Here is a 26,024-nt window from a genome sequence, read left to right as displayed (position 1 = left end):
GTGAAGGAAAACATCGTGAGGAAACCTGCATGTGTCTAATTTCAACGAAATTCTGCCACATGTGTATTCCACCAACCCGCATTGGAACAGCGTGGTGGAATATGCTCCATACCTTCTCCTCAACGGGAGAAGAGGCCTTAGCCCAGCAGTGGGAAATTTACAGGCTGATTATGTTTTATGATTATGTAAAGCGGCTGGTTTAGGTAGTATATATATCAAGATAATAGAAGGGATATGACTTACTAGTGGTAGGGCATGGTGCAAGCACGTAGCGGTAGGTACAATCGACTCATAACATATTCTACCGTCATATAGCTATACTCATTATTGTCGTGTCTGATTTGAAGGAACAAGGAACAGCTTAGATCCCAATGTTGGTGGCTATTGACTATGTAAGGAATGGTTAATATTTCTTACGGCCGATGGCGCCAATGTCTAAGGGCGCTGGTGAATTACCATCAGGTGGCCTATTTGCCCGTCGTCTATATATATAATATAAAAAATATATATAAAAACGTAAAACATGAGTTTTTTTCGACCACGTTACTCGATTGAGGTGTATCATTTCATTTTTTGAAGTTTTCTGTGTGGTTTAAATATTTAAAAAAGTAATTTAATTTATGCAACGCTTTCACAGAACACGTACCCGGGTCTTACGTATAGGTACCACGGACACTTCTATGATAAGTGATAACAATCTCCCAAATACATTGATATTTCAATATCCATGTTAGAAGAACCGATACAGTTGGCATATTAAAACTCAGGTTGACACATCCCAATTAGTTTTACTTTGCCGCTCTCAAGATGCTGGAAATCGTTAATCTTAGCAGTCTTCGACTAGATACGATCAAGTAAAAGTAATTAAGACGAAGCGACGGAAATTAAACAAACATAAATAAATAGTTAGCAAAGCGCCAACCAGAATTAAATAAATATTTTTTAAAATTAGGTTCTTATGGCGGATGAAATATGGGATACATTATGTAATATGTTATAGAATAGGATATTGGATTCTCGAAAAACTATAAACATATTCTGTCCATCAAAATGGACGGGTATAGATAAAAAAATATATATTAATTGCGAATGACTTTTTTCAAACCATTGACTTAATTCTATGCATTAAAAAAAATTAAATGTAATACCGAATTTATATTTATATAATTATATATACGAGCATCTCTCCAATCAGAAGTGAAAACGACTTTTTAAAAATACTTTCTATAATAAATAAATAACAATCAACAATAACATTAATTACTTTAAATGAATAATAAAAACAAACTAAAACGAACAATTTTATCAATGGTTCAGAAATAGTATGTTCGAAGCTTTCAAACTTCGCGCCAAAAAAAGTAAACCGAAATATATATTTTTTTAATATATAACGCTACATTGCTCTGATGCATTAGGCGGTAAAAATATTATAACGCAGTGACTGTGTACTGTATTCTTAATTTTTTATCTGTTAAAATACTAATTCCGTATCTACGTATGCACTCTATCTCAGGAAGGCGCGCTCATCCACCTTCAATTATTATCAGCTTGTTCTTACTAAATGTCTTAGTGTGCGTAAGACGACAGCAAAAAAATAAATTAAATTTATTTTATTAAAACATAATTAATTTAACACTACATTACATCATGTTAAATATAGATTCAAAAGTAATTATATTTGAATTTGAATGTTTTTTTTAACAATTATACGGCCAACGAACTCACCTGTTTTTGTGTCATGTAAAAACTTTTTACTTTTTAAATCCGTTAACCCGATATCTGATGGCATGTTTGTCACAGCTCCGGTCTCTTGGGCCTTAATCGAAATTGATGAACTCTACCGAAATGTTTTCATATATATTTTTTGAATACGCATTATTTATCATTTTGAATATAGAATTAGTTTTTATTTATCGTTTTTTATTTATTATGTCGTATTACAAAACGCTGCTTAATTAACACAGAATCATAATTATTCGAAATTTAAATTTCTTTATTCGAAACATTGAGTCTCCACGTGTGTTAAAATAGTTTTTATTTACTTAGTATTTAACTTTAAAGGAATTTGTATATTTGTGCCTATTTGGGTGGTTACCATTTACTAACCACTATACGGCAATTTGATATACTATGATTGGTTCCACAGTGGATTGACGGCATAAGGAGTGCTTTATATATTTTAAGATTCTCAGTGTCGGTCTCGTTAGCGAAGTTACCACTCACCACCAAGTTGCCTATTCGTTTCTCTGTCTGTTCCTAGTGTCTTTATTCCCAATAGAAAATTAAATAAAATACATATTAAAATGATGTTGAACAATTTTCAAAAATTGTTCTTCAATTGTTTTTAAAATTATATGAATTAACACACAAACGCTGAACACACTATATGTACATAAGTAAAAATAGTAACATACAGATTGGATACTTCGCTTTAAACGTTTTATAATGACTGCAATACTAACCTGTAATTGTTCTATTACAGACATAAATAATGCAACTCAATCCTTATTAATTTATCCTTTATTAAAATTATATACAGTGTTACTAAATATAATAATAATCTTTGATTAATTATATAACGACTGTCAAAGCTGAGAGCGCGCTGAAAAAAATATTTGTTTTTTTTTTAAATACGTTCACACTAGTAGTAGTGTGTTGTTTGTGGAGTGTCAAGCGTGGCTGTCACGCACACAAAGATAATAAAGTTGGCTCGTTCGTTTTACTTCTTTTTACGTATATAAATAATCTAATATAATACTCTATATATTATCTAAATACAAGCGAAATACCACTCACTGATTACAAACTTGAAATTTGGATTTTACGAAACTCCAAATCTAAGGGGTAAAACGGGGGTTAGAAATTTTTGTTTTATAAATTTCGCGCAGCCAAAGCCGCAGCTTCAACTAGTTTAATATAATATTTTGAACTGTTTAAATAATATACACGAACAAACAAAGCTTTGACTAAATTAATAATCATTTGTTTAATAATCGTGTACACGCGGCCTTATAGCTTACAGCAGTCTCTTCTAGCCTTTGTAACAGAAACTCAATTAAAATGCAATATTATAACTATTGGGTCCCCTACTCGATTACTGGTGAGAACCGACTTCCTACGCTATACGTTACGCTACTTACCTATACGCTAATTTGACACTTATGTCCTTTAAATATTATAATTATTACAGTCAATATCGCATATATAGTTCTGATATTTCAAATGATCATAAGAAAGAATAATATATCTTAAATACAGTTTGTTAATTTAAGTGTTATTAACATATAATATTTGTTTTAGTGATGATGGAGCACGCGTAGCCGACGGCATGGCGGGTATGCCGGTGCTGGGTAACAGCGTGGGCGCGGGGGAGCTGCGAGAAGGTAGGGGGACTGGCAAGTGTGGTAACCTCCCTAATCTAATCTAGTCATGAGTTTAAAACCCATGTAAGGTCGTAAAAAAAATCAAAAAGTTCAGTTTTCGTGTCGAAAAATTCTCAGTAACAGCACAGACTTTGGAACTTGGGAGGATTTCCTTGCATCGGACGGCATATAAAAGCATTAGTCTTCCTCCTGAACAATAAAATCAATCAAATAACTAAAATATAATTATTATTGTACATGCAAAATGGAAAAAAAAAAAATATCCCGCTGAGTTTCTTTCGCCGGTTCTTCTCAGGTCCGAGGTGCTAAATTCCGAACCGGTGGTAGATTTTTGACAATCAATAAGCAAGTGTAAACACTTCTATATTGAATAAAGATTTTTGATTTGATTTGATTTGACTTTCCGGACGTGTCAAATTCACCTTCCTATCGGATATCGGCATCCGTGTTTGCGCACATTTCTTAACAGTATAACATGTCTTGCGTAGTTAGCTGGTCTTCCTTGAGATTGGCTGCCGTATGAAATTCCACAACATTTGAGCAGCGTGGATTAAGCTCCAAACCTCGCCGTCAAGAGGCAAGGATGCCTAGCAGTGGGGCACATTATATGTGTTGTAATGCTGTGTTTTTTTTATGATATCAGTAGGCGGACGAGCATATGGGCCACCTGATGGTAAGTGGTCACCACCGCCCATAGACAAAGGCGCTGTAAGAAATATTAACCATTCCTTACATCATCAATGCGCCACCAACCTCGGGAACAAAGATGTTATGTCCCTTGTGCCCGTAGTTACACTTGCTCACTCACCCTTCAAACCGGAACACAACAATACTGAGTACTGCTGTTTGACGGTAGAATATTTGATGAGTGGGTGGTACCTACCCAGGCTTGCAAAAAGCCCTACCACCAAGTTTTTTCATAAGAGGAGAATGACGTAATTTTACACAATAATATACTATATATAACCTGGTATTCTCAAAGTTAGAGGTGACCACACGAACGAAACATACTACAGCTTATTTCTCTTTGATTGCGAAAATACGAGGGATTTAACGGCGCTTACATTAAGATCTTCACTAAGTACCCTCAGCTGCGCTATCTTCTAGTCGCTACACTAAGTTTCGAGCTCTAGACTAGTGATGTAACGAATACGTAGATACATTTTTTTCTAATCACAGAGACATCGATAAAAATATTATTTTGTCAAAACAAATTATTTTAAATGTAGTTTGTAATTCTATGCTGTGAAATAAAATAAAATTATTATAACTATCGACATTTTAATTCATTAAATTTGTTCTTAAATTTATTACGAAAGTATTTTTTTTATTTGATATATGCTCTAACTCTTTTATTTATAAAAAAATAATAATATCTGAAATAAAATTGTCACTAAATAATTTCTGCATTATTTAAATTAACTTTATGGTTATTTTAATTAAAATATAGTTCCAAAAGTATATCGTCGTGTCGTCCACATTCAAGAATGCCAAACATTGGCATTTGTTACATCACTATTCTAAACAACACGTCTGTTTAAACGTATTCAGCAATTTAGTCAATTCTTGAATGCTTAATAATATAGTTTCAGTATATTTTTGTTTCACTAAAATGTTTTTACGCGTAATTAAACATTTAAATTGACTCAATTGAATGGAATGACCTTTTAAATTATGTAAATTATTATAATATTTTTGTACGTTCTTAATTCAAAATATCGCACGATAAATTAACGGCTATAAATAGACGATCTTTTTTCTTAAAATGCATAAATTCTTTTTTTTAATTAATTATTTTAAAACAAGAAAGTGAGCGGTTAGAGTGCTTAAGTTAGTGTAACTTTTTATGAAGTTTTATAACTGATTGATATCTTTGTCTATTCAGAGAAGTTGATTCGAACGAGAGTTTTGTTGACTTTCGATAATTACAATTTTATCGTGAAATTAAAATCTCTTCTTGAAAGTCTCACTGCTTTTAATAAGGATTAATTGTAATGTTCATATGCTAATTTAGTTAATGAAAAAAATGTTCACTGGGTGTATTTAATACTAAAATAATAAATTACGTAGGATAAAAAAATATCAGCTGCCATTACTATGTAAACGAAATGTAATCACATTGAATTAATGACGAAGTTTTTTCGGAAATGTTGTCCTTCGAACTTTCGGTAGATTTTTCGACCGATTCGGAATATGGGTTCTACAGGGAAAACTGCCAAGAGACTCTTAACCATTACTTTCGTAGTTACTCTTTATATAGATGATGATATTATGAATTATAGGTAGTATTAACTTGGTGGAAGGGTTTTATGCGAGTCCGTCTGCGTAGGTACCAGCCACAAATAAAGATTTGTGTTCTGGTTTAAAGGTTGAGTGAGCCAGTGTATAATAAATGTAAATAAATAAATATTGGACAACATCACATACATTACTCTGACCCCAATGTAAGTAGCTAAAGCACTTGTGTTATGGAAAATCAGAAGTAACGACGGTACCACAAACACCCAGACCCAAGACAACATAGAAAACTAATGAACTTTTTCTACATCGACTCGGCCGGGAATCGAACCCGAGACCTCGGAGTGGCGTACCCATGAAAACCGGTGTACACACTACTCGACCACGGAGGTCGTCAAAATTGTATATATGTGTGGTGTATATATTTAATATATGATTAAATTTTGTATATCTTACACGAAAAGCATCGACATACCGTCAGAATTCCATTGGTGTTGCAAGAAGTATGACCAAATAATTTCAACCCCAGCTTTTTATGGTATCTAGAATGTTCCTTTTCTATAAAAAATATACACAAAATACAGAGAAATTAGTAACCTTTTTTTTAAATCGGTTTTTATCATATATGTGAATTACAGTGTTGTAAAACTATCGATGGTTTAACTATAAAATTTAACTTAGAATAGTCCGATCGAAACTAATGCATTTCAAAACATTAAATAACATGTTCGTTCTGTATGCTGATTTCATACAATTGATGTTTTTATTTATCGCAAGACTGCGATATTATTGTAGATTTTAGTAAATTTGTACAACACTTTTTCCGACCACTACATTATTTATAAAAAAAAAATAACCTAAAAATTACTGTAGAATTTTTATTAATTAACATTGTATCCACGACATTACCTTACTTTTGTTTTATTATATTGTATTCTTAGTTTAATATAAATTGACTTTGTATCATTATTAAAAAAATATATAAAACTGAACAAATTATTTTTAAGAAAATTAAATATAAGTTCTCAAACCATAATATTCAATCACGATTTAAATTTATTATTATAAAAATATATCAATGAACAATAAGTCCATAGAGTATTTTATTAAAAAAGGGGAGCTGTCTGAAATAGTTACCAAGCCGAAATTATATACGACAATATTTTAGTTAGCAATATATGCAGCTTCGTGTTTTAAAAATGGAACGTATGAATATAATTAAGTACTCAAAAATTATAATTACTATTGACTTATAACGATATTAGTTAGTCTCTTGTTTATCTAGTACGTAAATGTACAAAATGAAATTTAAATCATTTTAGGGTTATCATACAATTTGTAAGAATTCAAGTTGAAATGTTCCTTTAAAGTCAAGAAAAAATTGTCACCAATATCAATATTGTAAATGTACACATATTTTCAACTGGTGTCTTGTTTGCAGATGCGAGCAATAGATCTTCGAGTAGTGGATCTCGCCGTGGATCATCTCCCACGAGGGGTCAGGTCAGTGATTTTATTATAAATAAAATTAATATATTATCAAATCAAATTACTCTTTATTGAACACCAATAACATACAAGTTATTGGTGTACAATAAAGAGTAATTTGATTTGATGACAAACACACATAAGTCACATTCAAGAAAGATGCACGAGATTCGGTCTTATTGCTAAGACAGCGATCTTTTCCAGGCAACCTTTAGGTAGAGGAACGGTATCTAAGCTAATTAATTAACATCAAAACAACTAATTCTTTGTATATACATAATATCGTACAAAACAATATATCTATTTACATAAGAATTGTTAATATTAAGGCCTTAATTGTGTCCAAATAAAAATTAAAAATAGTTACTGCACAAATAACACATGTCTCCGTGGAATGGTGGTAAGAATTCTAGCTGCAATCCCAATTCCAATACTCTGGTCAGAAAATATCCTTACTAGTAGAGCACTTAGAAAAGGTGTAATACCTTTAATAAAGGGTTTTACACTATTACTCCAAGGTCCCAGTGTCTCAACAGCAAGTGTGACAAAGACCTAATTTCAGTTCGCTTCAGCTCCATTTATTTACATGATAAATTATATATAGATATAAATTAGTATATTATTAGTCATGATGGCGATAATATTTACATGTAGGTATTCCTCGAATTTCTGGCTATCTATTTAGATTCAAAAGATTGTAACAAATTCCATAGGTAACCTTAAATATCAATTACAAATCGAAGTTCAATGAATTACCATCCATCTGTCCAATCTTATTTCGGTTCTATCTAAAATTAATTGTGTATACTTTAGGAGCAAGAAGTGGATGTCAGCTGCCACAGACCAGACTTGACCAGCTCACTACCATCTCGACCACGTCCCACCAGCTACGAAAGAGATTACCGCGAGAAGGTACCTACTGTGGTAAGAAGGCTTTTTTTGCTTCATCATCATCGTCATCATTTACTTGGTGGTAGAGCTTAATACGTGCCCGCCTGCATAGGTAGCTACCGCAAAACAGCAGTACTTAATATTGTTGTGTTCCGGTGTAGGGTGAGTGAGCCAGTGTAACTACAAGTACAAGGGATATAACATGTTACTTCCAAGATTGGTGCCACATTGGTGTTATAATGAATTATTACTATTTAATAAAAAAACAGTATGATCATAATCTGGAAATCTTTGTAATAAAGCTGTCTTAAAAATGTTTCCAGCTTTACAAAGACTGTAGCAGAAGTCCATGCCCTCATAAACGTGAAATCATATATTTTTTCTCCAGGCAACTCTAAGTGGTGCAAATGTGGTAACACACACAGCTCCTTCATATGAGGAGCAGCGCGCTAGCCCCGCACTGCTGAGCAGAAACGCTGGCGGGACACCTGGCGGGCGCAGCGTACGGGATGACGGTTACTGCTCCGCTGGGAGCACGCCCAGGGCTTTCGGTGAGTAACTGAAGCGTCCGTTTTATTCATTGAAACTATTCATAATAAATTGTAAAAAAACAAGCTATCTGGCCTCTTACTATTTAAATATTTAAGCCATTGACTACTGGGATGAATATTTTCTCTACAACAACAATCATTTATTAACAACATTAATACTAATATCATAAATACGAAAGTAACTCTGTCTGTCTGTATATTAGCTTGTATGATAGGCTTTCATGTTTAAACGACTGAACCGAATTTGATGAAATAAGATTTTTGAAGCAAGCTCGAAACCCTAGGAATGACAACCTACTAAAACCTACGCCCGACGCTCCCCCAACCCCGTCTAATACGTGGGCCAAGCCGCAGGAGAAAACTAGTTTAATATCATTTGGATGGTTTTATTATACTATAACATGTCCAATAACTGTAAGTTGGCCTCAACATGATCATGGCAAACAAATAATACGTAGAAGTTTGTCAGCCTGACCCCTTACTGAGATCAATTGGCATGTTATGGACGAACAGTAAACAGGTAGAGAGGCAAATACAGTTAAGAGGTACTGTGAAGTGGCAATAAGTCCTTTCCGTCACCGCAATTTAGGTACAGCAGTGCGATTCTGTAAGAATTCATTTCGTATTTCACACGTAACATGTTGACAAGCGACTTAAGGTGATACGCCATTTCGATACGAGTATCCTGTGTACCTATTTTATAATTGTTATGGTTAATGTTGCAAATCATATACTGATATTTCACGCTCATGTTCTCCGATGAGTTTCGTGTTTCTTCTTACAGCATACCTTGCTGGGAAAGCATTTAAATCACTTACTTCATTTGAAACAAAAGAGTATTCTTTGAATGTTTCTTCGAAAACATACATTTTGATTTATCGTCACCGTCATAGTTTTTGAAGCTTCAATAAAAAATTCTAGCTTGAATGTCCATATATCTGTGTTTTTCGTACAATACAATTTTGTTGAGTACATAAAGATCTAAGGAGTCTCTAGTGCTCTAATGGTATTACTAATAGTTTTGTAGAATGTAGTAGATATGTCAAAATTTCTGAGCTCATGTTTGGTTAGTCACCAAAGCAGAATGATTAAATGCTATCACGATGCAGTTTTATTTACGTCCTATTGACCACTGCTAGTCTTTTGTCCTGAGTTTGAATTTGGTTAAATTATACATTTATTGATAGGATTTCAGCATTTAATGGTTGCGAAAGTATTTTGCATTTGATACGATAGATTTGTTACTTAGGCTGTTTTGTTTCAAGACAGTGATAGTAGATTTGTCAGTCCACTTTTTGTCACCAAATAATATCAAATCAAATCAAATCATAATACTCCCTATTGCACTCCAACAAACATGTCATCTCAAGTCAGTTAAAAGATCATCTTAATTTATATAAAAATTCAGATTTCAAATTATTACCTAAAATGTTTTGTTAGTAAGATGTTATAAGTGTAAAAGTGAGCTTAAATTAATGCTCTATAAAATAAGAAATTAATTTACATGAAAATTATATAATCAAAATCAAAGTATTAGCTTATTTAAATACTTTACAATGTATCTAAACGTAAAACTAGTACTGGTTTGAGATTTCGTTTCGTTTTGATGTCAATTAATGTTTGTTTTTTTTTTTTATTATTTTAACTAATAAAATTTAAATTTAAAAACGTCTCAAGTAACAAAAAAATCAAACAATACTAATCTTAATTGTGAAAGTATTAACATTTAAAATGTGGACTATAATCTGTCATGAAACTTGCGTTGATATAATCGGACTATTAAGACGTAATTTAAATAAATATAATATTCATTGTTCTTCTTAGAATCTGTTTGAAAACCAATTATCTGCGTTCCATTCAATCGCTCTGCATTCACACAATCACCTCAGGAGGTGGAATTTTTTCGCATCGGCATCCCATTATAGGTGGTGCGAATACCGACGTTATTAAAGACTTGACGCTATGTTATGAAAGGCATTTTACGCTTTGAGATCCAACGGTCAGGTATTCTCGTCCGTGGTAGGTATCGTCTATTAAATTTGATTAAAACATTAGATATAATCTTTTTTTTAAAAGTTTGTTTAGTCATCGAATGATTTATCGTACGGTACTACGTAATTTGGCATTTAGTCCGAGGGTAATTCAACCGAAACCCATAAAATTTTGTGCTGCAAAAAAGAGCTGTTATATAGGAGTATAAAGAATAAGAAACAATTCTAAAGTAATTTAAATATTGACTGTCGATTCTCAATATATACAAGTATTTAATACTGTAACGCATGTTCGCCAATACTTAAAATATTTCTTCTAGAATTTGTGGCGTAAATTCAATTGATACCAGTAGTTAGATATTCTCAGGGCTTATTTGTCCGGTAGTAGATTTCTGATAATCAATAAGTAAGTGTAATGTCTTTAATTTGAACAAAGATTTGAACTTTTGTTTTGATTTTGAAGTAGATACGTAACCGTCTAAAACTAAACGAATCTCTTATCGTTTGTAAGAAAAATAATATAATCCAGAAAGCAATGTACAAACTAATAGTCTAACTCTATATATATAAATAATAATAGTCGACTTTTACATATTCTAATTGTAATATTTGTTTCAGATCATAAGTCGACTAAAAGTTCCGTAGTAACACTATCATGTTACAAAAGTAAGTACCTTTTACATCAGAACTCTTCCAATTTTCCACTAAACTTTTTCCTAAAGTTCCTATTCTTTTAAGACGATTAGTTAAATCAATAAATCATTTAGATATAAAACGAGTATCGAAAAGAAACAGTTCTCACGTCTTTAATTTTTGTTTGTAAGTGGTGTCGTGTTCAGCCTTAAAGGAAAACATCGTGAAAACTGAAACAGGATACATGTGTCAGATAATATTTTACCAGATAAATATTATATTACCCACAAATAATGGAACAGCGTTAAATAAGTCTCAAACCCTCCTCCTTCATATGAGCCTTTGGCCATCATTGTGGTTACTATCCACTGTGTGTGGCCAACTGATCGTTACTAATTTTCAAACCTGATGCCCTAAGACAGCTAAGCGAATACTGGAACTTATGTTGAATTAAATTTTGGGACTTATTTTTTATAGCAAAAATAGAGAAAAGAAGATATATCACGTTACCTTAAACTGATTGTTTAACTATAAAATTTTACGACACATTACAAGAGTACACTAAGATACTAAATATTAAGTGAACATGCCTTACTAGAGCCGAGATAGCCCAGTGGTTAGCGTGCATCTTAACCGATGATTGCGGATTCAGACCTAGGGAAGCACCAATGAATTTTCTTGTTCTTCATTTGTATTTGAAATAAACCTCGTGAAGAGATGGAAAACATCGTGAGGAAACCACATACAGGCTTATTTCAACGAAATTCTGCCACATGTGTATCCACTAACTCACATTGGAGCAGCGTGGTGGTGTATACATTCAAAAAAGTGGTATATATTCAAAACCTTCTCCTCGAAGGGAGAAGAGGAATTAACCTAGTAGGGAGAAATTTACAGGTTGCTACTATGCCTTATTCGATGAAAAAAATCAATTAATCTATTATCTGTTCTTCAGAGGAGCCTAAAACTCAAATTGAGGAAGAAGTGTACTACAGTGAACCATCTATAAGGGTTCGAGGGAATAGTGTTGCTAAGGCAGGTTAGTAATTATATTTGTTTTCTAACACATATACAACGCATATTTATATAGGAATTCTTTTTTCGAGTCATAGTCTCTGAATTATTTTTAAAATTTATTTTAACTTTGCCGTTTCATAGATTCAAGTCAATTGTAAAAAATACATTGGTAAAGATATTATTCGATACAAGATTATATTGATGATAAAAAAGCGTGGAGTTAATATTTGTTGACTTCCAGGCAGGAGACATAACATATATAATTGTATTTAACTAACATGACTGTATTTTTAAATGTTGAAAAAGAGTAACAATGGAGTTTCTTGCCGGTTATTCTTGGTAGAATCTACATTCCGAACCGGTGGTAGCTTTACTTTAAATAATTTGTTAAATGACGATTCAAAAGTGCTAGTAAAAGCCTACTTGAATAAAATATATTTTGTTTTTTTTTATTTTTATGAGAACACAAGTTGTTCAGTTATTTTCAGACATGATAATTTTATGCATTCAAATTTTAATAAATATTTTTTATTTAATTATTTCAGAAGTTTGTTTCATATTGCGTGCACTATTTATTTTAAGCTAAACTATTCATAAATATGAAATTAAAATTTCCAATATGCTTAATTTGAAAGGTTAAAATAAATTATTTATTAATTAATTTCTTGAGTGTATTTGTTCGTTCAATGTATAATACGATATTGATTACCTGATCAATGTTAAGAAGAGCTATTATATTTTTTTTTATTTAATGGTTTTGTCCAGAAATAAATGATGGCCGCGAGACATGGGGTACTGGAGCAGATTTTCTTCTTTCCATAATCGGTTTTGCTGTCGATCTCGCTAACGTCTGGAGATTCCCTTACCTTTGCTACAGGAACGGTGGAGGTTAGTACCGACTAATTAATTCTATAAGTATATTGAATTACTTCTATATTTTCAAAATTATATTGTAAATTGTATTACAGCAAATTTTTAACGTCACTATGAGTCCATTTCATAATGAATTCTAGACAGTTGAAAATGCTGATATGCTATATATATCAAACTAAAGTGGTTTTTAATAATGTCTTCCAAATTTAAAACAATTATTATCTAAAGTTACTCATATAGTCCACTGATGTTCATATTCCACCCGCATCTAACGCTGGATGTGGTTATCACATGACAAATTATGGTAAACCTTTAGTCGAGTAGTGAAGGTCTTCTAGCTGACAGTGTGATATTCCCCTTTCAAAGTGCACTAAAGATCCCGGTTCTCTGCTTTCCATATCCACTTTTTAATCCTGCATCATCTACTAAAATTTAATTAGGTATTCGGTAATTGATAATTTAATTGACATAATAAACTATCTCATCTCTGGTAATGAAGGTAAACGAAACATCAATTGGGATTCCTGATCTTCCAATCTAATGAAATGAATTAACACTTTGACCAAAAGAAAAACGTCCTTTATTTATAGTATATACGTATTTATTAAACACGAATTAAAATTGAAGTATTTAATGGTATTTTAAATAATATTTGTTTGTGTTAGGTGCTTTTCTGATACCATACATGCTTATGTTAATCTTCGGTGCGGTGCCACTCTTCTACATGGAACTCATTCTCGGGCAATACAATCGGCAAGGACCTATCACGCTTTGGAAGATATGTCCTCTATTCAAGGGTAAGTCATTAATGAGTTTCTAAATTCGAACATAGAATACAATTTATATAAAAAAGCTCTCCAAGTTATTGCCTGTATCACTGTACAAGCAGAAAGGGAACTGTTAGAAGTGGTATTTCCTCTTCTTCTGTCTTCGCCTTTGCTTACTTTTCTCTTTTATGAATAATCTGATATATAATTAAATAATTAACTCTATGCATATATATATATATCAAATCTTACCCTTATTTTTTTATCTTTTTTCTGGGATAGGTATTATGAAAAGGGGTTCATTTAAAGGGTATTTACTGTGCGTTCACAGTTCCATCTACTATTGGAATCTTTGATGAATATATCTATTTAGAAACTAATTTATAAAATAGAAATAACATAAAAAAATCTATTTCAGGTGTAGGATTCTGTGCAGTGATGGTCGCTTTTTACGTTTCGTTTTATTACAATGTTATTATTGGTGAGTAATTTTCAAAACTATGAATATGAAGCTATGGCGAATACAAAATTGGTTTATGCACGTTATTGGAATCTATATAATTTAGTACTTTTGACTATTAGACGAAGGTAGGGATTGCAGGCCAACTTTGCCCTTAGGTTTTTGGCATTGATAGTGCTTAACGTTGACAAATGCCTTTAATCGTAGGTCTGAAATAAACCTTATCTTACTATTTTGTCTCTCGCTTCCACTACTACCAACATTATAACAGCAATTGAAATAATAAACCGATTCGCTCACGAAGGCGCGCCCTTCCACGTTAAATGAATTACTCTTTATCAAAATCATAATAATATTTGTATTTGTTAAGTGTTTTTCATTTAAAATCAAATCATTTGTAAAAAATACAATAATAAAAAAATATATATTATTCAACACAAGATTATATAGATGATATAAAAGCTAATACCTGTTAACTTCCAGGCAAAATATATCATACAAATATATATTTGTATTTAATGCATATAACTTTGTATTTTAAATATTGGAATAGAGTAACTACTGATTTTCATGCCGGTTCTTGTCAGTAGAATCTACACTTCGAATCGGTGGTAGCTTCACTTAATATAGTTTGTTAAGTTACGATTCAAAAGTGTTTGTGACGATTCAAAAGCCTACTTGAAAAAAGTAAGTTTATTTTGATGTTGATTTTGGACGATTCCAAAGTTACAGATTAGTAGTTGTAGTATGTAGTATTATTTCTGATAACTTTAATATAAACATGTGTTTTGTCAGATATAAATTAAATAATACGTATTTCGCTGAACAGGTTTTATATAACATATTAATTAAATGTTAATGAGAACCGAGACTGAGATGCGAGGAAATTAATTACACATTGCATACTTTATTAATTGTATTTTAATCCAATTAATGAACTCTCTCCGATGTTATCAACAATTTCACAATTATACATACTTCTGGAAGTTTCGGCGAGACTTAGTTTATTTGTACAGCAACAATATAAATATTTTCTGATTTTGAAGATTTTGGGAGACAAACTTATATTAAATACAGAAGTAGTAAATAAATAGAGGACAATGGTATAGCAATATTGACTTCACGTTATATTTCAAACAATTTCCTTGAAAAATATTACATTGTAAAAAAATAAAAATCCGTTTTTTTTTTATTTGGTTTAAGTAAGTCATTTAGGACTAATCAATTCAAAATATTCTAAATTCAGGTAGGCTATTAAAAACACTTTTAATTCGTCATATTACAGTGTTAAAATAAATGTAAAGCTACCGGTTGGGAAAGTAGATTCTACTGAGAAGAACTGGCAAGAAACTCAGTAGTTATTCTTTTCCACCAGAGTATGTCAGTAAAGTACTATTAAATTTATATATATATTCTGCCTGGAAATCAACAAATTCAAATTCACAATATCATACAAATGCTTTTTATTTTTAATTTAGTCTTGTATTGTCTAATATGCCTCATTTATTATATATAATTTTTAATATATATCTTAATTTAGTTTTATTTAAAACATAGTCATGATTGATATCCCATATCCTAATGGTCATTTTATATTCAGGCTGGGCACTCTACTTCCTGATATCATCCGCTAGATCTGAACTACCCTGGTTACATTGCGATAACTCTTGGAATACGGAGCAGTGTTGGGACGCGGCCAAATCGAACGACACAAACAAAACTGACGTCTTGTACCAAGGGCCACTCTCTCATTTCACACCGGCTTCGGAATTCTTTCAGTAAGTTGAGTCATTGCTTTTTTTTTTAAAGTAAATAGTCGACATCCAAATGAGTCAACTGATAGTAAGTGGTGAACATCGCCCATAGATATCGGTCCCGTAAGAAGTATTTATCCATCCTTGTAACATTTATGCGCCAAAAACCTTCTTTGTCTCTTGTGCCTGTAGTTACGCTCAGTCGCCTTTCTAACCGATACACAGTAATACTTAGTATTGCTGTATGAGATAAACAACCCAGACAGACTTGGACAAAGCGCAACCCCTAAGCAATATTCATGAAAATACATAGGCATTGTAATATTACAGGACTGATTATGAAGTTGAAAGTGGTTGCAACATTAAGTTACTTTTTGGCTGACTGACCGCATTTACTCGCTACACAGAGGAAATAGCACAAAGAAATACGATAAAAAAAAACCTATGCATTTTTTGATAGTTATTTGAGACAAGTTCTAAATTATTTCCTAAATATTGACAAAGTCCATACCACACGGAGCATTACTTATGCTAATAAAAAGTATATGCACGGATATTACGTACATATTTTCCTAATTCAGAAACGAATTAAAACGATATGGGTGATTTTTCCCAAAAATATTTTTATTTTTATTTTTTTTTTTATTTTATTTAATCGATACACCACAGTATTTGAAATATAGCACTTAAAACAAGAATACAATAAAATGACAGATACAATTTCAAACACTTAATAGGTATATACAGCATTAATAGTTACGTTAGCCTCCAATAACAATTTTTTTAACAATACTCTATTTAATAAATACTACATACTGCAATATAGACGCTTATTAATTATTTAACATTTAAACAATTAGCAGAAAAATTAAATGAATTAAAAAAAAAAATAACTAACAATAATTACAACAATGATATACTTTATATACTTTATATCTATAGATATAATTTAACAGTAACTACATTTATAAATGTAGTTACTGTAAAAGTATAATATGTAAATACTGACTTTGTTTTGAATTGTAGTCGAGCTGTACTGGAGATGCAACATTCTGAAGGCCTCAACGATTTAGGATTACCAAAATGGCAACTGGCTATCTGCTTGGGTATTGTTTACATCACGCTCTACTTGTCTCTGTTCAAAGGTGTTAAAAGTTCAGGTACGTTATTAATAATTATACTCGAAATATTTTACAAAACTATTGATAAACTATTATTATTCACAATTCTGGTCGAATTGTGACTTTCGTTATTTATCGAAGGATGCTCGAAAACTTTCAGGTATACAACGATTTCCCTGTGCATAGAATAGCATTGAAATCACGTCGTGGTCTGATTTGAACTGGGGACTAATTCTACTAATAAATTCTCACTTTAGTGCAATTGAATCGATGCGATATCGTTGCCATTTTAACGTTTTCCTGTTCTACAAATACAACGATCCAGTTATGATTCGGTCGAAGTTGGATTGGTAACATTAAATAAATTAGTAGAATTTCCCATTGAGTTCTGTACATAATATTATTATTTATTAATTTGGTAATAGAAATGTAATAGTGATATATACCAAGATTTTTTTTTATATTATTGATTGACACTGATATGGGCCAACTGTTTTCTTACGGCGCTAAAGTCTATAGACTCAAACTAAAGTCTATAGACTTTAGCGCCGTAAGAAATTGAAACCATTTTTACACCGCTAAAGGTTGGTAGCCTTGGGAACTAACACCTTGTACCTGTAGTTACACCGACTCACTTACCCAACAATAAAAGTATTGCTGCTGAGCGATAGAATATATGCTGAATAGGGGCGGGGACGGGATTCCACAAAGCCCTACCGCCAAGCAAACTCAATAGTGGAATATTCTTGGCAAAGATATATTTTCAAACAATTTTAATAATTATTATTGGATTTTCGAGCAACCCTTTGAATTTTAAATTAATTTTAAGCCGAGGTGGTTGCCTTTGAATTTTTAATTACCTTTTTCAGGAAAAGTTGTATGGATGACAGCTACGATGCCGTATGTTGTGTTGTCAATTCTTCTCGCAAGAGGTCTCCTCCTGCCGGGCGCTACACGAGGCATTGCTTATTACTTGAACCCAGAATTGGCTAGATTGAAGGATACCCAGGTGAGAGAGATTTTATCTAAAATAATATCGTCTGTTTACCTTCTCAGCAAAAACGTTAAATTAGTATATTTTTTAAGAATAACATTCTAAAATTAAAACTGTTATAATGAAATATTTATTAACCCACTATTTTTAGTTTGGTCTAGAGTTTACAGTTCAAAGTTCAGTGCTCTATACAAACATGCACATCTACTGTATTACAATGTTACTAAACTTGATCAAAGTTAAACTATTCAATGAATTTCAGGTATGGGTGGACGCTGCTGTTCAAATCTTCTACTCGGTCGGTGCTGGGTTTGGTGTCCATCTGTCTTATGCAAGCTACAACACGTTCCATAACAACTGTTACAGGTATTCAGGAACTATTTTATAATATTCATTACTTAATAACTCACTGGTAAACAATTCCTTGGTCAATCTAGACATTTAGGTAAACAATTATTGAACATTGTTACAAGTTTGACACGACGATGAAGAAAAGTTACACTAATATGTACTTAAAAACTAACAATTATTTTAAATAACCATAAATTAAATATTTAGCAATCTATATATAAAAGCGAAATACCGCTCACTGATTAATCACGAAATCTCAGAAACTAGAACACCTACAAACTTGAAATTTGGCTTTAGGTTTCTCATCGGGTGTAGACATCCGCTAAGAATGGTTTTGCGAAAATCCACCCCTAAGGGTACCCCCTTAGGGATAGGCCGCAGTTTTAGCTAGATATATTTAACAATTCACTTTAAAAAAAAACCACGGTTTTATGAAGACCTTCAGCTATCTTTTTATATTGAAAAAGCGCTTTCTCCATTTTACCAGTTTATTTTTTCAGGGACTGTCTCGTCACAACTCTGGTTAACTGCTTCACATCTTTCTTCTCCGGCTTCGTCATCTTCACGTATCTGGGTTTTATGTCTCATAAACAAGGCGTACCAATTTCATCCGTTGCTACTGAAGGTGAGATCTTTTTTTTATTGGTTAGCAAGGCAGACGAGCAAACGGGCCATATGATGGTAAGTGGTCACCGTCGCCAATGAGCGTTTGCAATGCCAAGGAACACAGACTAGCCGCTGTCTTACGGAAAGTACTTTCTAAAACCTCGCTTAAAGGCCATATTGTAGCACTGAAGGAACACCGAAGAGATCATTTCTAGAAGCATATGATTGTAAGTAATTATTAGAATTTTAATCATTACTAATGAGAAGTAATTGGGTCATATAAATTGTAATATTGCAATCAACTGACAAGCAACACCTTTTCCAAGGTTCATTGATTTAACGTAGACGGTGAGGTACTTTACTTCGTGGCTATGTGCACGCCCGTCTGGCCTACCCAGACCACTCACTCATCATCAATTCTACCGCTAAGCTAGTATTTATCAGGAGAATTGTTATGTTCCGGTTTGAAGTGTGAGTGAGCCAGAGAAACTAGAAGCATCAGGGATATAACATCTCATTTCCGGTCGGTGACGCATTGGTTATGACAGAAATGGTTAACATTTCATACGGTGCCAATGTCTATATACAGTTGTGACTTGTGATCGCTTATCATAAGGTGTCCAATTTGCGCGTCCGCTTACTTAAGCCATCAAAAAGGTGCTAAAAAAAAGATCCAAATCAAGCAAATCAGGTTTATTACCCTAAGCGTGTAACCATAAAACAAAGTGATCGATACCTATTTTTAAGCCTTCTGTTGCAAAATAAACCTAGCGTATTATTTTACTTTTAGGTCCCGGCTTAGTTTTTCAAGTATATCCCGAAGCAGTTGCCACACTACCCGGAGCAAGTCTGTGGGCTATGCTGTTCTTCTTTATGCTGATCATGTTGGGGTTGGATTCTGGAGTAAGTCAAAGTTAAAAACAAAATTCTTTATTCAGCGTTATAATTACTTATTGATTGTCAAAATCTACCGCTGGTTCGTAAATAAACAATTAGGACATGAGAAGAACTGACGAAAGAAACTCAGCGGGCTTTTTTATATTCTAATTTACATTGATAGCTTTGCTACAATATTTCAGGTATTGTTTTTATTTCAAATAGCCTGGATCTCTTAATTCCCAAGTTGTGAAATCAACTAGAAAGATATAAGTTTTATAATATCTTTAACACAATAACGCTCTTTAACGATTATTGAAAAAAAAAAAAATTAATCATTTTCCTTTTGTACAAACGTATACATCGTCCCACAAAAGATATCAAATTACTTACCCATACTCGTTTTCGTCGTTCAAATTGGTTTCCCTCAAAGATTTTCCAAAAGCAAAGCTTCATTTTATTCCTCTCTAATAATATACTTACACAGATGGGTGGTCTGGAGTGCGTGATCACTGGGCTGCTGGACGAGGCCCGCGCGTGTGGAGCGACCTGGCTGCGCCGCGAGCACTTCACATTGCTCGTCGTGTGCGTCTCCTTTTGCGTCGCCTGCATTAACATCACACCGGTTAGTTTGGACTAACGATTATCTCTAACTCTCTACTGTTATCTCTAAATTAAATGCTTTACAAACTAGGTTTAAACAACTTTTCAAAGTAACAATATATTACTACAAGTGTTTAAAACGGGATATTTACCATGTTTTTTATTTTTATTTGGTGGAGCTCGATATTTCGACATTGTCTACGAATGTCTTGTTCCCGAGAACATGGTAAATTTGCCGTTTTAAATACTTGTAGTAATAAAATTAACCATGTCAATTTAAAATGTTAAACATAATATATGTATATAAAAAATACCGATATCGGTATTTGCAGTAATTAGTTAACCAATTAACCATTTTTACATATTAATTTACAAAAGCACCGATATCGTTTTTAATGAGACTCTTTCAAAATCATACTTACGTTAAAAATATCATGAATTGTGTAATCTATTCAAATTCCCTTTGTAGAAAGGTTTTATACTGGGTAGGTAACGCTCACTAATTCGACCTTATTCGAACGCCAAACAGCAATGCATAGCATTACTGTGTTATGGTATGAGGGTGAGTGAGTCAGTGTACAGTGCACAAGGGACATATTCTCTTAGTTTCCAGGGTTGGTGGCGCATTGGTGATGTAAGGAATGCTTATATTATATTATAATATTACAGAGTTAATATCTATGGACGGTAGTGACCACTTACCAAGACAGTCATTTGCCGGTTCGCCCATGTACATGATAAAAAATAATCGGCTAAATTATTTTGATTTGCAGGGAGGCATATACATGTTCCACTTGTTGGACACATATGCCGCTGGAATATCTTTGCTATGCTCAGCGCTATTTGAAGCTTTGGCTGTATCATGGTTCTATGGTGAGTGGTTTTTTTATTAGTACTATTTCGAGTTTAGGTCGTTTGAGTTATATGTGTTAGACCAATATCGAGTTTAACTTTAAATTTATTCGTTTAATGATTTGTCATCTAACGGCAATATTGACGTCTTTCATAATAATAAAACTAATTTTGTTAAACATTCCAAAGATCTCATTGTTCGATCTCATATCTTACAAGTAATATATTTAGGTTTTTTTTTTTTAATTTTCTAATTTTCTTTTATATTCCTCAGTACAGTATTTTATCTTTGTTGTCTTAATTTCAATTAGTATTTAGTTATTAAAATCCGATTTTATATTTCAAATAGCTTAGTTTGGTTTATATAAACTATATCAAAAATATTTTTGAAGGTCAATGTTGTTCACACCTTTAAAGACGTATCACTTTGAATGTTACCCACATCAGATAATAATTTTAAGTGCTAAGTGTTAAGTTGATGGTGTAACTTTTTCAATAAATAAATAAAAATAAAAGAACCTATATTAATCATATTTCAGGGTTGAAGAGATTTTCGGACGACGTGGAGGAAATGCTGGGATTCAGGCCAGGATTGTATTGGAGGATATGCTGGAAATTCGTCAGTCCTATTTTCATAATTGTAAGTACTTTGTGCAGATCTTTATATAACCGTGTGGCTTTGTTCGTGTATTGATCAAGTATTTTTCTGATATTACAGGGTGTAGTGGTCTTCGGTCTGTTGTACCAGCAGCCTCTCCAATATCAGCATTACATGTATCCCCAATGGGCTGTCATACTCGGCTGGGGGTTGGCCTGCTCCTCTATTCTGATGATCCCCCTTGTTGCTATATATAAACTTATCAGCACTCCTGGTACTTGCAAACAGGTGAGACCGCCTTTCTAATCTCTGTATGTGTCTATTGATACTAATATATTTAGACAGTTAAGAATTTCACCTTTATTTGATACTAGCCACCCGCCTAGCTTCGTAAATGATCATATATAATTTATACCCAGCAATAATATAGCTTTTTACCAGAGTTTTTCTTTTAAATTGGACCATTACTTCCTGCGATTACCCCCTACATATAAACAAACATACTTAACATATTTATAATATGATTATAGATGTATGAACGTTAAATGTTTTTTTGTTAAAAATCCAGTACTTAAATATCGCTCATAATCGAATAAATATATTTCGACGACGATTATTACGATTAATAATCAAAATTAGCTTACTACATATAAACACATATATGTAAACATAGCTTCTTTTTTAAATTTAGACTTATATCATTTTTTTAATCTTAACTTAGAAAAAACTGTAATCCTTCTGGCTATAGCCATAAGAAACTGATTTTACTAAGTCATGATATTCTTGATTAGAAGTGAAATTGACTTAATTTTTCACACATTAACATTATATTGGATGTTCTTAATAAATAAAGACATAATATACAAACCCAGTCGTATTTTTGTTGATATTTAACAGTAATATAAATTGAATATGATGTGTTTAATGTATATGTCAATTGTTGTATTAATACTATTTACTTAATTATATATTTTTTATATGTTTCAGCGCATAGCATGTTGTATATCACCGGAGTCGGAACACGAAGCGATACGTGGTGGAGCGCCTGTGAGTCGATTCACATGGCAACACTGGTTTTACGTTTAGAAAAATATCTCTAGACACTATAATCAGGATCTATATACTTAAGTACTACGTGGACATATTCGTAACGAGGAGTTTATTGCAAGTTTATAGCATCTTGAAGAAATGGCGGCTTTGCTAGACAACGTGATGAGTCCAGTACATGGTCATGATGACGGTTTAAAGTGTGGCAATTTTAAAAATATCACTGAAAATACACACGTTTGAAGAATTAAACGCAGATACTAAAAATGAAGGAGAGACAGCTACTTAAAGCTGTAACCAGACACGTGCAAGACATCAACGATACAAACGACCTAGATCAATGCAGCAGTCTTTATTATTATAGCTGATTTGACTCAGTCGTAGCTTTACACTTACTGCTTGGTGAATCTTTCTTATTTGTGGGAGGGATGAAGATGGCAGCAAAATGATAACATTAATGAAAACCCTTACTTTATATTAATTTATTTAAAATTTTGTTTTGTTTTGTGCTCGTACTTATTGTACTAAACTAGTCTTATTTTATATTTGTCGCATGTGTTAACTCTGACGATGTATTTTGTGGAAGGGATGAATATCGGTGGAAATCGATAAAATAATATAACCCCTTAATGTTATTTAATTAATGTTTATTATTATTTTTCGTACTTATCTATATCAATCTAGTCATATTTAAATTAATATATATATATGTTGAGATATTATATTAGTAGTCTAATTGTTGTGTTAAACACTTATAGTTACATAATTCTTAGTATAGTATAACCGTTTTATGTTAGTTAAATATATAAATAAAGTTAGGCATATAAAAATTATATACATCTCAGAATAAAAAAATGTCCATGTATGTATTGTTATTTAAAAATATATTCAATTTATTTAAATAATAATCTAATTTGTACTTTAAAGTTTTTTCTAAAAATTTTGCCAAAGGGTTTCACGCAAACAAAAGCAAAAAAATTTCTTTTTTTCATTCTCTACAGAACAATAACTATTTTTAGTACATCAAAATATGGTTATTAAGTATCTTTATCATAATAAATATAATATAATCGTTATAAAGTAGATTCGGGCGGGTCCCAATTTCGCGGTATTCACGTATAAAATATAAATGAATACATATTTTGCTTACAAATGTATTGTAATGTATTTAAGTGTAAGGAATATTATAATCACGAATCGAAAGAGTATATATAAATCGAAAGTCATTCGGGAAAAACTCGTAATCAAATCTGTGACAGATACAATAATATTGTAAATATTACAATATATTCTAACTATATTAAACCTGAAAAATGTACACAATGTATTCAAATATATGATGCTTTACTTATATATGCAAGCGTGAAATTGTAAATACCGTTAGATTATAATCTATCTCGCGAGATTGTTAACTATCGATATTTTGTAAACCGTACCACACTATTTACAATTTATCGAATTATTTTACGGTAGTTTATATTCTATCGAAGTAACTTTCAGTTGAATTACATAAACTCTAACCCAACCTAACCGAAATATTATGAACTATCGAAATTGTATGTTTTATTGTAAGTTCACAATCTTTCGATAGTTTAGAATTGGGCGAGATAGATTATAATCTAACGGTATTTAGAATTTCACGGTGATATATACATTTTAAAATTAAATACATACCCTTACAATTGTTATGTTGCAGACACACTTTTGTTTATTATTTCAATTTAATTTTTCATTTAATGTAACCATTATTTTTTCTTATATATATTAAAACACAAATAAAATATAAAGTTGTGTGTGTAAAAGTTTATGTACTACAGTTAAGTTTATTGTTATCATTTCATGAATAATATTTAATTATAGTTGGTAGTGTAGTAGGTAGCTTAAATGTTAGAAAATAATAAAATCGCTAAGACAAGACTAGGGCTATAAACAGTTAATTGTATAAATACCTACAATACTTATTGGACTCGTGTAGACTTAATATTGTTTTAATAAATTTAACTATACATTTTACAAAGGCAAACGGAGCTAGCGAAACATATTGAATCAAGAAAAGCGAATACAGAATCACTACGTGTAATCACGAATACATTGCACACTACCGGGAATCTGTATGGTAAATGCTTTTGTTGCTGCTCTATAAGACACCGCGCGCTCCTTTCACTTATTCATCTATAATCTCGAATAACGACCAAAGTTATTACGAAATCCTTAAACAAATCCGTTGCAAATATTAATCACAGCTTCCTTTGTTAGATATTGTATCGTTTAATCTTTATAATTGATATTAATATTGTTAATTTGTAGTTTCTAAGATGCTCCAAGCGAGTTAAAACAGTTACCGTGTATATAACAAGAGAGCAGCTGCTATTTGAGTGATTGTTGTAAATATTACGCTATACTAATGACTATATCGAAAATGTTAAATCTGAAATGTTTAGACATCAACGTGAACTGTGTTCATTTATTAATAATTAAAGGTGTTAGATACTGTATATTATTTTTATTATTACTTCCCTCGTAAGTGACCGCATATATCTGTACACGTGACACAAAGTTAAACCTTTGCGTGATAAGCGTTGCCAATTCGACCCACCCTTATAAGTTAGGCTGTACAACAATAACTTTGTCTTTGCAAAAATAACATATAAAGTTTAGTTATTTCTTTAGATTTTTTTTAAACTAGTGAACCGCCTCCTGTTTTGAACGTGTGCAATTTAATGTTAAAGAATATTGGTTTGATGTAAACATAATTTATACTATAATATAGTAGTAGTATATTATTTTTTAATATACTAGCGACCCGCCTCGACTTCGCATGGGTGTAATTCTGATACTAAATATACTTTATAATATTATTATAGATAATAATTGATCTTTGTGCCAGATTATGGCGTTAGAATAAGATATCTTTTGTGGATTCAGGATTG

General features: G+C 32.0%; 2 protein-coding genes across 2 annotated transcripts in view; one reads left to right on the top strand and one right to left on the bottom strand.

Annotated features, from left to right (window-relative positions):
• Nucleotides 1–26,024, bottom strand: part of LOC113403119 (dystrobrevin beta) — a 170,224-nt gene that overhangs the window by 81,477 nt on the left and 62,723 nt on the right. The gene's annotated exons all lie outside the window — the stretch shown is intronic.
• LOC113403118 (sodium-dependent noradrenaline transporter-like) lies at nt 1,051–23,180 on the top strand. The gene is made up of 21 exons (XM_064219000.1): nt 1,051–1,058; nt 3,301–3,383; nt 7,063–7,124; nt 7,923–8,033; nt 8,389–8,551; nt 11,161–11,208; nt 12,131–12,214; nt 12,958–13,080; nt 13,731–13,862; nt 14,251–14,313; nt 15,893–16,070; nt 17,073–17,206; nt 18,037–18,176; nt 18,424–18,527; nt 19,013–19,137; nt 19,909–20,021; nt 20,482–20,619; nt 21,371–21,470; nt 21,989–22,089; nt 22,168–22,335; nt 23,035–23,180. The coding sequence occupies exons 1-21, from the start codon at nt 1,051–1,053 to the stop codon at nt 23,131–23,133; spliced, it is 2,277 nt and encodes a 758-aa protein (XP_064075070.1). The 3' UTR covers nt 23,134–23,180.

The sequence above is a fragment of the Vanessa tameamea genome, chromosome 25 (assembly GCF_037043105.1).
Source record: "Vanessa tameamea isolate UH-Manoa-2023 chromosome 25, ilVanTame1 primary haplotype, whole genome shotgun sequence".
NCBI lineage: Eukaryota > Metazoa > Arthropoda > Insecta > Lepidoptera > Nymphalidae > Vanessa > Vanessa tameamea.
This window is presented reverse-complemented; position numbering and strand designations above follow the sequence as displayed.

Coding starts and splice junctions, on each gene's coding strand:
- LOC113403118 (XM_064219000.1), top strand. Junction 16,071..17,072: donor CCGGCTTCGGAATTCTTTCA/GTAAGTTGAGTC, acceptor TTTGAATTGTAG/TCGAGCTGTACTGGAGATGC. Junction 21,471..21,988: donor GGCTGTATCATGGTTCTATG/GTGAGTGGTTTT, acceptor ATCATATTTCAG/GGTTGAAGAGATTTTCGGAC.